The sequence below is a fragment of the Nelumbo lutea genome, chromosome 5, assembly GCF_056320005.1.
Source record: "Nelumbo lutea isolate HS-2025 chromosome 5, American lotus-T2T, whole genome shotgun sequence".
Lineage (NCBI taxonomy): Eukaryota > Viridiplantae > Streptophyta > Magnoliopsida > Proteales > Nelumbonaceae > Nelumbo > Nelumbo lutea.
The window spans coordinates 49,041,964-49,057,326 of record NC_142688.1 but is presented as its reverse complement, the minus strand read 5'-3'; the positions used below and the strand labels follow the sequence as shown (position 1 = coordinate 49,057,326).

Genomic DNA, 15,363 nt, shown 5'->3' with positions numbered 1-15,363 from the left:
AACAAAGAATGTGAGAAAGAAACGATGAATTATGCATGCGGAAACAACACCTACTGTTCCTACTCTAACAACCACCGTGGATACGTTTGCCATTGTATGAAAGGTTACAATGGGAATCCTTATCTCCCCATTGGATGCCAAGGTATGTGTTCATTTATGATAATTGGCGTTTTCTTCAAAACTGTAATAGGAAATTTAGTACAATTGGGGCAATTAGAGACTTCTGATTAAACCACCCCATGGTGCAAGAAATAGAGGGACAATATATCCAGTTTGAACCGCCGGTAGTAGATCTCTTTAGATAATTCATATATTTACTCCTGCAAATTTTAATTTTCTATATATATATATATATATATATATATATATAGTCAATAGTTATAAGTTTTCACCTCCATCCTTATCAACCTCTCCCAATATGCTTGGTCCTGGAATAGGACCTTCTCGTTAGACTTAATCCCTCTTCATGGCAGATTTAGGTATTTCGAAGGAGGGTTTTGTGGCAGTAAAGGTCACCAGTGATGGGATTAGAGTTTACGTGGAAGGACATGGGGTTCATGAAAGGGGTCGATGCCAAACCATATATGGTGGTGTGTCTGTAGAAACTGCAAGGAGTTAATGTATAAAGTCTAGAACTGTAGACTTAGATTGCCGGGAAAAAAAATATTAATACCTCTTGAAAAAAAAACGGAAAAAATGCATTGGCTGTTTTCCTTTACCTAATTTTATAACAGCTGATGATGATGACGTTGCTTTACCAAAATCTCCAGAGATAAAGCAGCTAGATTGTCAAAGAAAATGCGGAAATGTTAGCATTCCATACCCGTTTGGCCTCGTTGGAGATGATCCAAGCTGTTATAGAGATTAATTCAAGTTGTTGTGCAATACAGCCACTGACCATCGTCCGCAACTGATGATGTATGGCCCCGACAGTGATGAGTATGGTGATAAAATTGTGTTGAACATATCACTACATGGCGAATTAACTTTCTCCTATCGGGCTTTTGTCGATTGTGATATGGAGGAGAACCGATACCCCTCGATATATTATCAGAGCAGGGTGGGAAGCCGAGGAGGCTACGAGACCAAAATTCCTAGGGAGTATAGATTCTCTAAATCCCGGAACAAATTTACGGTTATTGGTTGTAACATACTTGCCATTATGTCTGATTCCACTGACCAAGAGTCCCAATGTGTTTCATTATGTCATTGTAACACGGACAAGACCAATATACGCTGTAACGACACCGGATACCGCCAGACGGCAATACCAGAAGATCTTGTTTCATTTGAGGCATCACTTCACAGTATTGGCAATCTATCTACCACAAACTCTGCTTGGAATATGAGCAAATGCAGCATGGCCTTTCTGGCCGACAAAGACTGGTTTAATTCAAATGGTTCTTATCCATGGAGCTTAAGAAATGAGGTGGAATACCTTGTAAACGTTGGCTTCAGAACTCCAATAGTACTGGACTGGGCAATTCGAAACAACATTTCTTGCGAGGAAGCACAAGGACAAGGAGGGACAGACACTGACTATGCCTGCGGGCACAATACCGATTGCATACACTCCAAAAATGGCCCCGGTTATCTTTGCCAGTGTAAGAAAGGTTTTCAAGGGAATCCTTATCTCCCCGACGGCTGCCAAGGTACTAATTCATTATATTCTCTTCCTTTCCTTCAGTATTTACATGTATAGGCTGTGAGAGACAACACTACGATCAATTTCAGGGTCCAATTTTAGCTTGGGCTATGCTTGAACTACTATAAGCCTAGCCCAAAATTATACATGAATCATAAATTTTAGTCATCAAAATATAAACATGGTGCTGATAAATATGATATTATTTCCATGAGATTCTAATGATTCCTGTTATAATCGAATAATTTAACCTTCTCATTTAATTTAATACTTTTCTATTTGACTCATCATCATCTAAGCCTTATCTCAATTTGACTGGATCAGTTATATGAATCATGTTTAGCCATTCTGTTTAGCCATTAATACTGTCACTTGAATCATTTCAGTTTTACTCCACTCCCTCCAAAGTCTACATGCCATTACCCTTGCTTAATTAGTACTACGTTCATTTTATAACGACGATTAAAACGTTACTAATAAATCCAAAAATCAATATGAATCTGTGATTTGAGAAGGTCTTCGAAATATGCCAACACTTATAATATTTTTGCTAATGCTTTGACTATTGTCTTTCTCTTTCCAGATGTAAATGAGTGCAATGATCCAAATAATTATCCTTGCATAGGAACTTGCACTAATACAATTGGATCATACAATTGCTCTTGTCCAAAGGGTACTTATGGCGATGGTAAGAAAGATGGTCTGTATGCATGATAGTTATATTTTGCACTTTTAACACACAACACCACATTGAATGCAACTGTGATTCAAAATTTTATGAATCTCACCTCATTGATTTTTTGGTGGTCTTTTTTCTCTTCTCTTCTCTTCTCTTGCATGTAAGAAAAGAGTTATTGTCCCACATTATTTGGTAAAGAGATAAAATTGAGTATATTAGTAGGTTTGTTTCCTCTATATGTAGAACCCATAAGTGGAAAACACTATATATCACATTGGGCCAGGGTGGGGTGTGGGTATGCCACACCCTATCATTTTTCTCTTTCACTGTTTGGTTTGTAACCAGTTTGTCCATTTAAATTTAAATTTTCTTTTTTAAATGTTTTTCTTCGTATCTCTTCCTCTTTGTGTCTCTTCGAATAGGTGTATTGTTTTTGAGAGATACATCTCTCTTAAATAAAGTGTTGGATACATATAAGTGCACACAATAACACAATTTTCCTTTTCTATCAATTGTCTCTATGTCTAAGCATTATCTTTGAGTGGTTCGTGGGGGTTTGATAAACGAGTGCACATCTACTAGTAGTTGTGGGCTGTTCCTTCTTTACGACCGATTTGTATTTACTCGGCTGCTTGTAGGGGCAAATGTGGTTTAAGGAGAGTGGCCTAATGGTATGACTCAACCCTCTTTTCCTCTGCAATTCTCAGTCTCGACACAACAATTCTGCAACACTGTCACATTTTGGTTTACAAAGTGTTCATTGATAATTTCCCTACCTTCTGATTATTATTTTTACAACACAACTTCTCACCAATAATTACCCAACATTTGGTGAGATGCCATATGATATAAAAGTATAATTTTTATAGAACATAATATGTAACATTTAATCATAATATATTGGATTTGTCTATGAGCTCTTCTTTTGTAAAAGCTGATTACAAATTTCCTTTTCTAGATTAGAAGTCTGGAAGTGAATTAGAAATATTGTTACTTGATGATCTATTTCACATTCAAACAAGATTTTGGCTAGCAAAATAAGACGGTTCTCGTATTTTGCATGTTTAATTGGCTAGAAAAAACTGCTGATCAACGAACTATTATACATCAATTAACATGAACAATGGATTTCTCATGTTCATTCTATGGGATCTATTATACATATTTGGTAATAAAAGAAGATTTTTATAAAAGAAAAACTAAGAGAGAGATACAACGAACTATAGCAACTATAAAAAGGAGGCTGATCAACAAATAGATATTCAGCCAATCCCATTATATACACAATATGTATGTATGTACGTATATATAGGGGATGTTGTAGGGGTTAAACCAACAGTGAAAAAAGAAAATCTGCATGGATTCTAGAAGTTTTATGCCAAGTTTCCTTTTTCTTTTTATGAGAAACGGCCATGTTATTAGTCAATTTATGAAACCTTCTTCCTTGAGAAAATTACAATATAACAATGACTATATTGTATGACCATTTCTCTCTTGATATTCTGTTCACTAACTAATAATTGACATATATTGTATGCAGGTATAAGCCTTTGCATCTTCGTATTACTCATTTGTATCTCTTGGTTATACTTCATCATAAGGAAAAGAAAACTCATGAGATTAAAAGAGAAATACTTTGAGCAAAATGGTGGTTTGCTTTTACAACAACAGTTATCTAATGGAGGTTCAAAGCTCTTGAAAATCTTTTCAACCGAAGAGTTAAAGTTGGCAACCAAAAATTATAATGAAGAAAGCATCATAGGCCAAGGTGGACAAGGTACGGTTTACAAAGGCATTTTTCCTGATCATCAAATTGTTGCCATTAAAATGTCTAGAATAATGGATTCTAGTCAAATGGAGCAATTCGTAAATGAGGTTGTCATTTTAACTCAAATTAATCATCGCAACGTGGTAAAGCTCTTGGGATGTTGTTTAGAGACTGAAGTACCTCTGTTGGTTTATGAGTATATCTCCAATGGAACCCTTTTTCACCATATTCATCAAAACAATGTCATTTTGCTTTCATGGGAAGATCGATTGAGGATTGCAATAGAAACTGCTAGTGCACTTGCCTATCTTCACTCCAAAGTCTCTATACCAATCATTCATAGGGACATCAAATCCACAAATATATTATTAGATGAAAAATGTATTGCAAAAAATTCCGATTTTGGAGTTTCCAAGTTACTTCCTATGGATCAATCTCAAATAACCACATTGGTTCAAGGGACATTGGGATATTTGGACCCAGAATATTTCCACACGAGTCAATTGACAGAGAAAAGTGATGTTTATAGCTTTGGAGTGGTTCTTGTAGAGCTCTTAACAGGTAAAAAACCTCTTTCTTTTGAAAGACCACAAGAACAAAGAAACATGGCTACATATTTCATTTCATCAATGAATGAAAATCGTCTTTTTGAACTAATTGAAGATCGACTTGTGGATGAGAAAAATGTTGAGGAACTTTGTGTAGTTGCTAAGGTTGCAAAAAGATGCCTCAGTCTAAAAGGTGAAGAAAGGCCCACTATGGAAGAAGTTGCAATGGAGCTACAAAACTTGAAAAGGTTGAGAAAACAACCATGGGTTCAACCGATAGAGGAAGAGAGTGTGAGCTTATTATCTGAACCTTCAGAATTCTATCATGTTGGTGATACATCTGAGCAGTCTTCTTTGCAAAGAGATATCATATTGTCCATGAATTTCCCTCGTTGAGCAATAATCTAGGACATCCCTTAGGTCTAATGTTCTTTTCCTATCACTGTAGCAATATTGAAATAATGATTTGATCATCTTCATTAAACTATTTATATATTTTATTAGTAGATTTCCTTCATCTTATGTATGAGATCCAGTGAATGTACAAAAGCACATTGAAAATAATGCTTTACTTTCTTCTATGAAAAATAAGATTTCATTTCATGTTGTACCAAGTATAAAATCTTAGGAAGCTGATTACAAGAGAATTATTTCATGTTTGAATATCTAGAAGCAAACACTTTTTGCAAGAAAATGCAGTAAAGCTTACTTTTGTATCTAGTCCACTCTCTAATGACAAAATGATCCATTGTTTGGTACAATATGGTGAAATTATAAGTTGACAAGGATGAGAACATGGATTCAACCATAAGCAGTTGTTAAAAATTATAAGTCCACTCTCTAACCGCCAAGTTGTTAAAAATGAGTTGGTTTTAGCTTTTAAGCTATTTTCTTAAAACTAAAGTTACTATATGGTTAACGGTTTAGGCCGGTAGACGGATTTAGGTGAAACCATTTAACTTTATTTAAATAGGCCATTAATGAATTGACGGATTAGATAGGTTGTTATATTGAAACTCAACCTAAGCCCAAACCCACCCAATTTCCACCCCTACGTTAATCACCATATAGGAGAGGAGGATTAATTAGATAATGGTGCTGAGCTACCAGAATTAGAGGCAGTTGATCAAATTTAAAAAACTGGGGGTGATCAAAAGGCACAATGTTTTGGTGTGATGCTGACCGTTGATCACCGTTGATGAGATCAACGATCAAGATTCGATCAGGTGTGATCAAGAGGCACAATTCAAAGTTAACAGTCATTAACTGTTAACTACTTTTTAAATAGCCAAAATGTTTGAAATTGTAACTATTCAAGGTGCCTTCTTTAAACTAGCACCTACCTTTTCTTCATACCTCTGCATAAACTATTTAAGAAGCATGAATCAGACTCCAAAAACACACAATTTTGAAATTCACTCTCTCTCTCTCTCTCTTTCTCAGTCCGGTCTGCTATAGTCAAACAGAAGGTTTCTTTAGAGATTCTTCTACTTTGCTGGTTGCAAATTCTCGCCCAAGGCTCTGTTGTATCTTGGGAATGGATTTGCATGTAATCCAACAGCAAACTCAGTGAAACTAAGTGGGGGCAAATAACGTTCTAAAAACAGTGTCTTCAGATGCGCTTCAAAGCTTCTCCTCCAAAGTTATATTGACCCCATATCTCCAACAATTTTAGAACATTATTCTGCAGTGGAGGCAGAAGCAAGTATCACTTCAATCAAGATCTTGTTCGATTAGACCAGTTCGATGGAATAAACTTTAGTTAGTGGCAAGACAAGATGATCTTCTTTCTTACCACATTAAAACTATACTATCTGCTGGACCCCGAATCTGCAAGCACTTCCTGAACCCACTAACAAAAACTCCAAAAAACTAAAGAAGGAAAGAGCAAAACAAGAAGATGACTCACATTTGTGCCGATGACACATATTGAATGCCTTATTAGACCGACTCTACAACTTCTACAAGGAACTTACATCTCTAAAAGAAATCGGGAAGGCCCTAGAATTTAAATACAAGGTTCAAGAAGTAGGTACGAATAAGTATCTTATTGCAGAATACTTTGACTTCACCATGGACGACCATAAACCCATACTAGATCAAGTTCATGAACAACAGGTGATAGTCAACAAAATTCGATTCCTTGACATCATCCTTCCTGAATCTTTCCAAATGAGACCAATCATTGCCAAACTTCCACCCTCTTAGAAGGATTACAGGAAGAAGCTTCTGCACAAGGCTGAAGAACTTACCTTGGAGCAAATTTAGCAAAACCTTTGTATTGAAGAAGAGTCTCGAATTAGTGATAGTAGGGATAAGACCCTGGCTGGTATGCTGAACTCTAATGTCAATTTTGTGGAAAACGAATCAAAGAAGACTAACCCTATATTACAAATAAAGAAGAAGGATGGGAACTTCAAGAAGAGTAATAATAAGAAAGGATCCTACTATGTTTGTGGAAAGAAGGGGCACATGCCCGAGTTTGCCGACATCGGAAAGGCGGAACCAAGTCTGCATACATGGTAGAAGACAATCTAATTGCCATGATTATTGAAGTCAACATGGCAGAATTGTCTTCTAAATGGTGGTTTGATTCAGGCGCCACAGTCCACGTTTGTAAGGACAAGTCCTTGTTCAAGACATATGAAGAAGTGACTGATGGCCAGGAGGTATAGATGGGAAACCAAACATGTGCCAAAGTTGCTAGAAGAGGTAGCACAGAGTTTAACTTCACCTATGGAAAGACACTGACTCTCCTGAATGTTCTCCATGCTCCTAATATTAAAAAGAACTTGGTCTCAGTAAATCTTGTTTGTAAGAAGGGATTCAAAGTTGTCTTTGAGTCCGATAAACTAATCCTATCCAAGAATGGGATGTTTGTTGGAAAGGGATATGATTGTAATGGTGTGTTTAAATTAAGTATTAATGAAGGAAAAAATTCTGCTTATATTGTTGATTCCTTCTCTTTATGGCATGATAGATTAGCACATTTGAATTTTAAATCCATAAAGAACATGAGCAAACTTTGTATAATTGATTACAGTAATCAATCAACTGAAAAATGTGAGATATGTGTAAAACCTAAAATGGCTAAGAAACATTTCCCTAGTGTTGAGAGAAATTCTCAACTTCTAGAACTAATTCATTCTGACATCTGTGAACTCAATGGTGTATTAAATAAAGGAGGTAAGAGATATTTTATAACATTCATAGATGATTTTTCTAGGTACACTTTTGTCTACCTTATGAGAACTAAGGATGAAACCTTTGATATGTTTAAATTGTATAAGACTGAAGTTGAAAATCAACTATAAAAGAAAATTAAAATCCTTAGAAGTGATAGAGGTGTTGAATACTTTAAAAATGAGTTTAATTCTTTCTATGAAGATTTTTGGAATAGTACATCAGTATTCTGCTCCTTATACCCCTCAACAGAATGGTCTGGCATAAATAAAAAATAGAACACTTACAGAAATGATAAATTGCATGTTATTAAAAGCTAATGCACTCTTAAACCCGTGGGGGGAAGCACTCCTAACAGCCTGCCATTTACATAACAGAATTGTTTGTAGAATTAATAACAAATGCCCATATGAATTATGGACATGAAGAAAACCTAATTTAGCATACTTAAAAGTGTGGGGGTGCTTAGCATATTATAGAGTTCCAGATCCTAAAAGAACCAAGTTAGGACTTAGAGCAAAGAGAGGTATGTTTGTTGGATATGCAGAACATAGCAAAGCTTATAAGCTTCTAGACTTAGAGTCCAACATAATAATTGTAACTAGAGATATTGAATTCTTTGAAAATAAACTGTGTTCTGAATCTACAGAAAATGACAGAGAGCCTAAGAGAGAAACTTAGTTCTCAATACCTATTGATAGTAATGAGATTGAAAGAAGAAATGACACTATGGTAATACCTACAATAGGAACTAGAAGAAGTCAAAGACAAAGAACAGAGAAACACTTAGGTTCAGATTTTATCTCTACTCAATCAATTGTATTTTTGGTTGAGGCAGATAGAGAGAAGATTTTGAATAAGATACCAATTGTCCTGAACATTGAAAATGATCCAAAAACCTACAGTGAGGCCATGACCTCTAGAAATGCTGCATTTTGGAAGGAAGTTATAAATAATGAAATGGATTCAATAATGTCAAATAACACAAGGGTACTAGAAGACTTGCCTATAGGATCAAAACCAATAAAATGTAAATTGGTGTTTAGAAGAAAATACAACACTGATAGAACTATACAAACTTTTAAGGCTAGATTGGTGGCCAAAGGATTTAGTCAAAAGGAAGGGATTGATTACTTTGACACCTATGCACCAGTGGATAGAACAACTTCTATTAGTACACTCATAGAATTAGCATCCATTTATCACTTATCTGTTCACCAAATGGATGTTAAAACTGCCTTCTTAAATGGTGATTCAAATGAAGAGGTTTATATGAAACAACTAGAAGGATTTATTCTTCTTGGAAATGAGAAGAAAGTCTGTAAATTGGTTAAACCACTATATGGATTAAAACAAGCACCTAAACAGTAGCATGCGAAATTTGATTCTTGCATTCTAGCTTTTGGTTTTAAACATAATAGTGCTAATAGATGCATTTACTAAAAATTCACTGAGAATTATGGAGTAATTGTATGTCTTTATGTTGATGATATGCTTATTGTGGGTACAAATATGGTTGTTATAAATGAAACTAAAAACTACTTATCCTCTATCTTCAAGATTAAAGATTTAGGAGAAGTAGATACCATATTGGGAATAAAAGTTAAAAAGCATAGTAGGTGCTATGCATTAAGCTAATCACATTATATCGAGAAAGTACTTGAGAAATTTAAGCATTTAGGGTTTAAAGAATATAGCACCCCATATGATTCTAGTATAAAACTAGTAGAAAATACTGGTAGAGCAATTGCACAACTTGAGTATGCTATTGCAGTAGGAAGCTTGATGTATGCTATGCTTTGTACCAGACCTAATATTGCATTTGTAGTAAGTAAACTTAGTCGATTTACAAGTAATCCCAGTGCAGAGCACTGGAAGGCAATTGGGAGAGTTCTTGGGTATCTCAAGAGAACATTGAAACTTGGCTTATTTTACTGTGATTATCCACCTTACTAGAAGGGTACACTGATGTAAGTTGGATTAACAGTAATGGAGATAACAAGTCCACCTCTGGATGGATTTTCGTTCTTTGTGGTGGTGCGATCTCTTAGGCATCCAAGAGACAAACTTGTATATCTCACTTGACCATGGAATCCGAATTCATAGCCTTAGCGGTTGCTGGAAAAGAGGCTGAATGGATTAGGAACTTATTATTGGATATAAAACTTTGGCCTAGTCCTATTCCTCCAATTTCCATTTACTGTGATAGTGAGACAACTTTGTCAAGTGCCTACAGTGGTACCTACAATGGTAAGTCTAGACATATAAGTCTGAGACATGAATTTGTTAGGCAACTAATTCAAGATGGAGTCATCTCTATAACCTATGTGAGGTCAAGTAAAAACTTGGTTGATCCTCTTACCAAGGGATTGGCCAGAGAATTGGTGAGAATGACAACTAAAGAGATGGGATTAAAACCCTTTACTTAGTCACTTGTAATGGTAACCCAACCTGAACTAAAAAACCATCAGTATTGGGTTTAATGGGTAACAACAATTTATAGTAATGTGAGTGTTAGCACTAACATTGAGAAATTTTCCATCACAATATAAACAGTGCTATCCGTTATGATGAGAGAGGTTGAGTTAAACTCTTAATGAAGTTCTGAAATTAGTCAAATAATGGAACATATAGTGTAACTTCACTTATTTGAACATAAAAGTGGTGTCACTTCTCATGAGAGTTTGGGTTTGCTCTCAGGATTGTTCATGAAACCAGGAAAGAAGCACATGACCATAATAGTGCTGAACAAAACTTTAGGAAGATTTTCATTTGTTTTTTATTGTTTGGTTGGTTTTATTGTTTTGTTATTCGTATAGCTCTTTCTTGTTTTTTTTTTCATTTTAATAAATTTTATTTTATTACTAAAAACTTCCCAGAATAGATATCTAATGACTAATGAGTTGCAGCCAGAAAAACAAAAGTGACAACTAGGTACTGACATCATTGCCCAACTTGACTCCAACATATTCTTTATAAATGAATATGTAATTTATCAATTATTTAATTTTACCTTGTTAACTTTTCTTTATTTTTAGGGTAAATTGCTGAAACCTCCCTAAAGTTTTTGGTTATTGTTGAAACTTTTCTTGAAGTTTGATAATTGTAATGAAGAATTACACTTGAGACGGACAACACTTGAGACGAACAAGGCAATGAAGAATTCCCGAGGAGCTCACCTGGCAGGAATACTCCGACGATCAAGTTAGATCTTTAGCGAAGAAGTATGAGAAATGCAGAGAGATAAGAGTGTGGATAGCACAATACCTTGGGGCCCTAAAAGGAGGGTCTTTATTTAATGGGATCCTCGCGGTCTTTGTGGAACGGTCCCAAAATCACTGCTATGATGGAGTGTGCCACTTAGGGGTAAACGTTATCCACTAACGTTAATCACTTCCGTTTGGACCGGGTGGGGAGGTAATGCTCGGCGTTACGAAGTGTAGTTCCACAAGATTGGGAAGCTGTTAAGGGTAGCTATCAGGTCGGCAGGTCGGGGTACTCGAACTATCTAATCCGAATTGTCATTCCTAAGTTATCGCTCACATATAGGTGTCGATCTTGTGACTTGTTACCGAAGTATTCTTACCTCGGGGTAGATCTAGCCCGGGAGAGCCTTAGCTTGGGGTGGACCCAACTCGGGGGAGCTTTAGATCGGAGTGATTGGAATACCACCCTGTATTGAGCTGTCACTTATACCGAACTGCCACTTGTACTGAACTGTCAGGTGGGGCCCCAACGAGCCCATTACACCGAGTTGCGGCCACTCTATCATGCTACCATGTCCAAGTGTCCCCTAATTACGAGGTTGGGCCAAATCAGCCTCCATCAATTGCCCCCCACTCCCCGTGCTAGGGGTCTTGACCCAGTGCAGGGAGTTCATGGAATGACAGGTGGATTAGGCTTGGAGTTCGGGCTGTCTAGCTAGGCAACTCATTGGTCAGATCAGTTCACTGTGTGGCTCAATCAAGGGTGACCTGAGTCGTGTACAGCTCATGCACGGATGCCACAAGATTATGGACTCCACAGGCGTCAAAGAAATGCACTAAATTATTTTCACCTCAGGGGTCGTGTAGCCGATTTTCTTGAGAGCCGTCGGATCATCTTGATCCTGAAGATTGATGCCTGAGTATAGAACCTATAAATAGTGGGGGTCCTGGGTCATTTTCTACCACAAGTTCACTTAGCGTTCATCTTGAGCTCCCGCCTAAAGGTCCCCAGCTTGGGTTCCTAGTTCGTCAAGTCCCTTACTTCGGTTGCATTCTTTTGGTGAGTCCTCCCCTAGCTTCCTTTCAGTTCATTTCTTCTGTTCGGGATGTCTAGTTTTGACAATCTTTTAGACAAGCCCGAGGTAGGTACCTCAGCTCAGGGTGACCCAACCGAAGTCTAGTCCCACAAGGCGCGGGAGGCCTCTAGCCATCAGGCATCCACCTCTCACCGAGGTCGGATGCCAAACAAGTTCAGTCCCTCTACCATGACCTTGGAGAGAATTCGGTCTCTCATCCTTCAATACAACCTGCCCCGGGAGTACACCTATAGTCTTGACGAGATCCTGCTTTTCAGGGAGCAGGTCGTAGTCGGGCTTTGTCTTCCCCTCCACCCTCTCACCATTGAAGTTTTAAACCACTTCAATGTCACCATTGACCAGCTCCACCCAAACTCGATACGCAATGTGGTCGAGACGATCTCCCTTTGTTTTGACTACGCCCTCCCTTGGACCTAGATATCTTCTCTTCGATCCTGTCCATCAAGAAGCACACCGGAGTTCTCCTAGAGCACAGGCAGGCTTACTATCTTTCCCCTTGTTCGGGCTTCAAGCTCATGCATAAGCTCCTGAGCAAGGTCCCGGCCTAGAAGCAGGACTACTTCATAGTCCGAAGTCCCGAAGGATGGCCCTTCCTTTCCCAGTGGAGGGTGGTCATCCAAAACATCGGAGTCAGGCTAGACAAGGAGACAAGGGAGACACTCCAATCTTGGGCAGAGCTCGGGTTCGACTACAGGGACTTTATTGCTGAGGGCAAGCTAGTACAAGCTGACCTGAGTCCTGGTAGGTCATTTTTTACTTAGCTTCAATTCATTCAAAAGTTCTTTTTAACAATTTCTAATGGCGAGCTTCTATTTGCAAGGCTTATGGAAGACAATCTTAGGGTGAACAAGCTCCAGGCAGGGAACCTCTTTGACAGAATGAAGAAGAAGAAGCGAGCTGCCAAAAAAGCTCGCACCGTTTCCCCAAAGGCTCCTAAGCTCGAGGTGTCTGAGGCTCCAATCATGGACTTGGAGCCAGATAATCTGTCAGTTCGGGAGCCTGAGACAGCAATGGAGCCCGAGCACGAGGCAGCTTCAAATCCAGAACCTGCCTCTGAGCTTGCCCCTATGCCAGAGACAACCATCTCCAACTCAGGGAGTGATGGGGGCTGTCCGGAGCATTCTTGTCCCACGGTGCACCCTTCGAAAGAGCAAGGGGACCGTCTATGCGGAGGAGGTCGCCGACTGGGCCGATCACATGCCTGCCCAACTTGAAGCTCGGGCATCTACCCACTCCATTGTGGTGCATATTGTTTCTTCCCTCTCCCCCCTTCGTTTTTGCGATTTTTGATGGTGCTGACTGACTTCTTTTTGGCAGGTGAAATCCGTCGTGCACGCCTTGACCCTCTAGTTTGACAGGCATCTAAAGCGGGCTTTAGCTACTGAAGAGTCAGCTCGCGCAGCCCATACCGAGCTGAGACTAGCCTGTGGCTAAATTCACAAGTTGGAGAACGGCGCCCAAGTTCAAAGGACTTATATCGAGGTGCTGATGGCCAAGAAGGAGGGGTTGTTTCATGAGGTAGACACCTTGAAGGAAAACAAGGTGTCTTTGGAGCAGGAGGCGGTCTCTCTAAGGGCGGACAAGGCGTCCTTGGAGCGGGAGGTGCCTACCTTGAAAGCAAGTCGGGTGGCCCTAGAGCGCAAGGTGGAGAATCTTCAGGCCGATGTGAAGGAATGACCGAGATCTTCACCCAAGCCATTGAGGATACCAAAGTCAAATCCGTCCAAGACTACGTTAGGTTGAACGAATTCGACGAGGTGCTAGAAGAGGCCTACCACAAGGGCTTCAAGCTAAGCCGGTTCCTCATCGGGTGCGAGTTCCCGCAACTGGACGTGAGCGCCATCACCACCTCGCAAATCACCCGGGAGATCGCCAACCAGGCCACTGAAGACTTGGACTCCGAAGAGGAGGGTGGCGAAGAGGAAGCTCCTGTTGAGGCCCTGAGTAGAGAGGATGGGTCCCCAAAGTAATTCGGGCAGTCCCTACATATTGAGCCTACGAGATCGATTTTCTTTTTTTTTTGTATCGTACAAAATATGCTCATTGTAAAGAAACTTAAAGAATGAAATGTCCTTTTTTGCAAAGTGTTGTGCATTTTGATCCTTTACCGAAGTGCATCTTATTCGAACTAATTAGAGTTAAGTGCCCAAAGTAGGATCCCTCAACTAGTGTCACCCCGAACTATCTCTTATTACTTAGTAGGGGTTGTTTCACAATGTACACTGATGTGAGTAACATAGTAGGTCGTATGCCCGACCTATCCTTGCTTGAGTTAATTATTGAGGTTTGGTTCTCACCCGAGCTACCCGTGCCTTTGGCATTACACATGCTGAAGCAGTTAGCTCTTATATGATGCCAAGGTCTCCCATTTGCTCGACACTTTGACCCTTAGGCTCTTGGAGTGACTTACAGTCCACTTAGCTTGGTAGTTATAGGTAGTATTGCCTCAAGTTGACAATCTTCCATGCTCGAGGTACTTGTTTCCCTTATAAGGCTTTGAGCTCGTACGTTCCTTCCCCGAGTACCCACTTTACTCAGTAGGGTCCCTCCCAATTTGGGCCAAGCTTACCAACCGGGCTCAGGTACCATAATCTTACAAAGAACCAGGTCTCCGACACAGAGGTTCCACTTCTTGACTCTGACGTTGTAGTACCGAGCTACCCTCTACTAGTAGGCCGCGATCCTAATGTATGCGAGGTCCCATACCTCGCCAAGTAGGTCGATGTTGGTGTGCAGCTCATCCTCATTTGCCTTATCGTCGTACGCTTCTAGACATAGGGTGGGGACCTCGATCCCGGTAGGGATGACTGCCTCGGTGCCGTAGGTGAGGTTGAAGGGAGTCTCGCCTGTCGTAGTCTTCGCCGTAGTCCTATAAGTCCATAGTACACCGGGTAACTCGTCTACCCATAACCCCTTTGCTCGGTCTAGGCGCGCCTTCAATCCACGAAGGATGGGTCTGTTCGTGACTTCCACTTGGCCGTTGGCTTAAGGGTGCGCCACCGAGGTGAGATTTTGCTGTATCCCCATGTCTTTGCACCAATTCTAGAATTTAATGTCTTCAAACAGCTTACCATTGTCGGAGATCAGCACTCGGGGTAGTCCAAAGTGGCACACTATACTCCTCTAGAAGTTCTACACATTCCGAGCTGTGATCTTCACGAGAGGCTCGACTTCAACCCACTTGGTAAAATAATCGACTGCCACCACTAAGAACCTTCTCTGCCCCATCGCTGGTGG

The 15,363-nt window shown here is 39.5% G+C and overlaps 1 protein-coding gene across 1 annotated transcript; it reads left to right on the top strand.

Annotated features, from left to right (window-relative positions):
* The first annotated feature begins 1,084 nt into the window (after positions 1-1,084).
* LOC148852265 (putative wall-associated receptor kinase-like 16) lies at positions 1,085-5,157 on the top strand. Its single transcript, XM_088947585.1, has 3 exons — positions 1,085-1,652; positions 2,229-2,333; positions 3,865-5,157. The coding sequence occupies exons 1-3, from the start codon at positions 1,163-1,165 to the stop codon at positions 5,034-5,036; spliced, it is 1,767 nt and encodes a 588-aa protein (XP_088803711.1). The 5' UTR covers positions 1,085-1,162; the 3' UTR covers positions 5,037-5,157.
* The last annotated feature ends 10,206 nt before the right edge of the window (positions 5,158-15,363 follow it).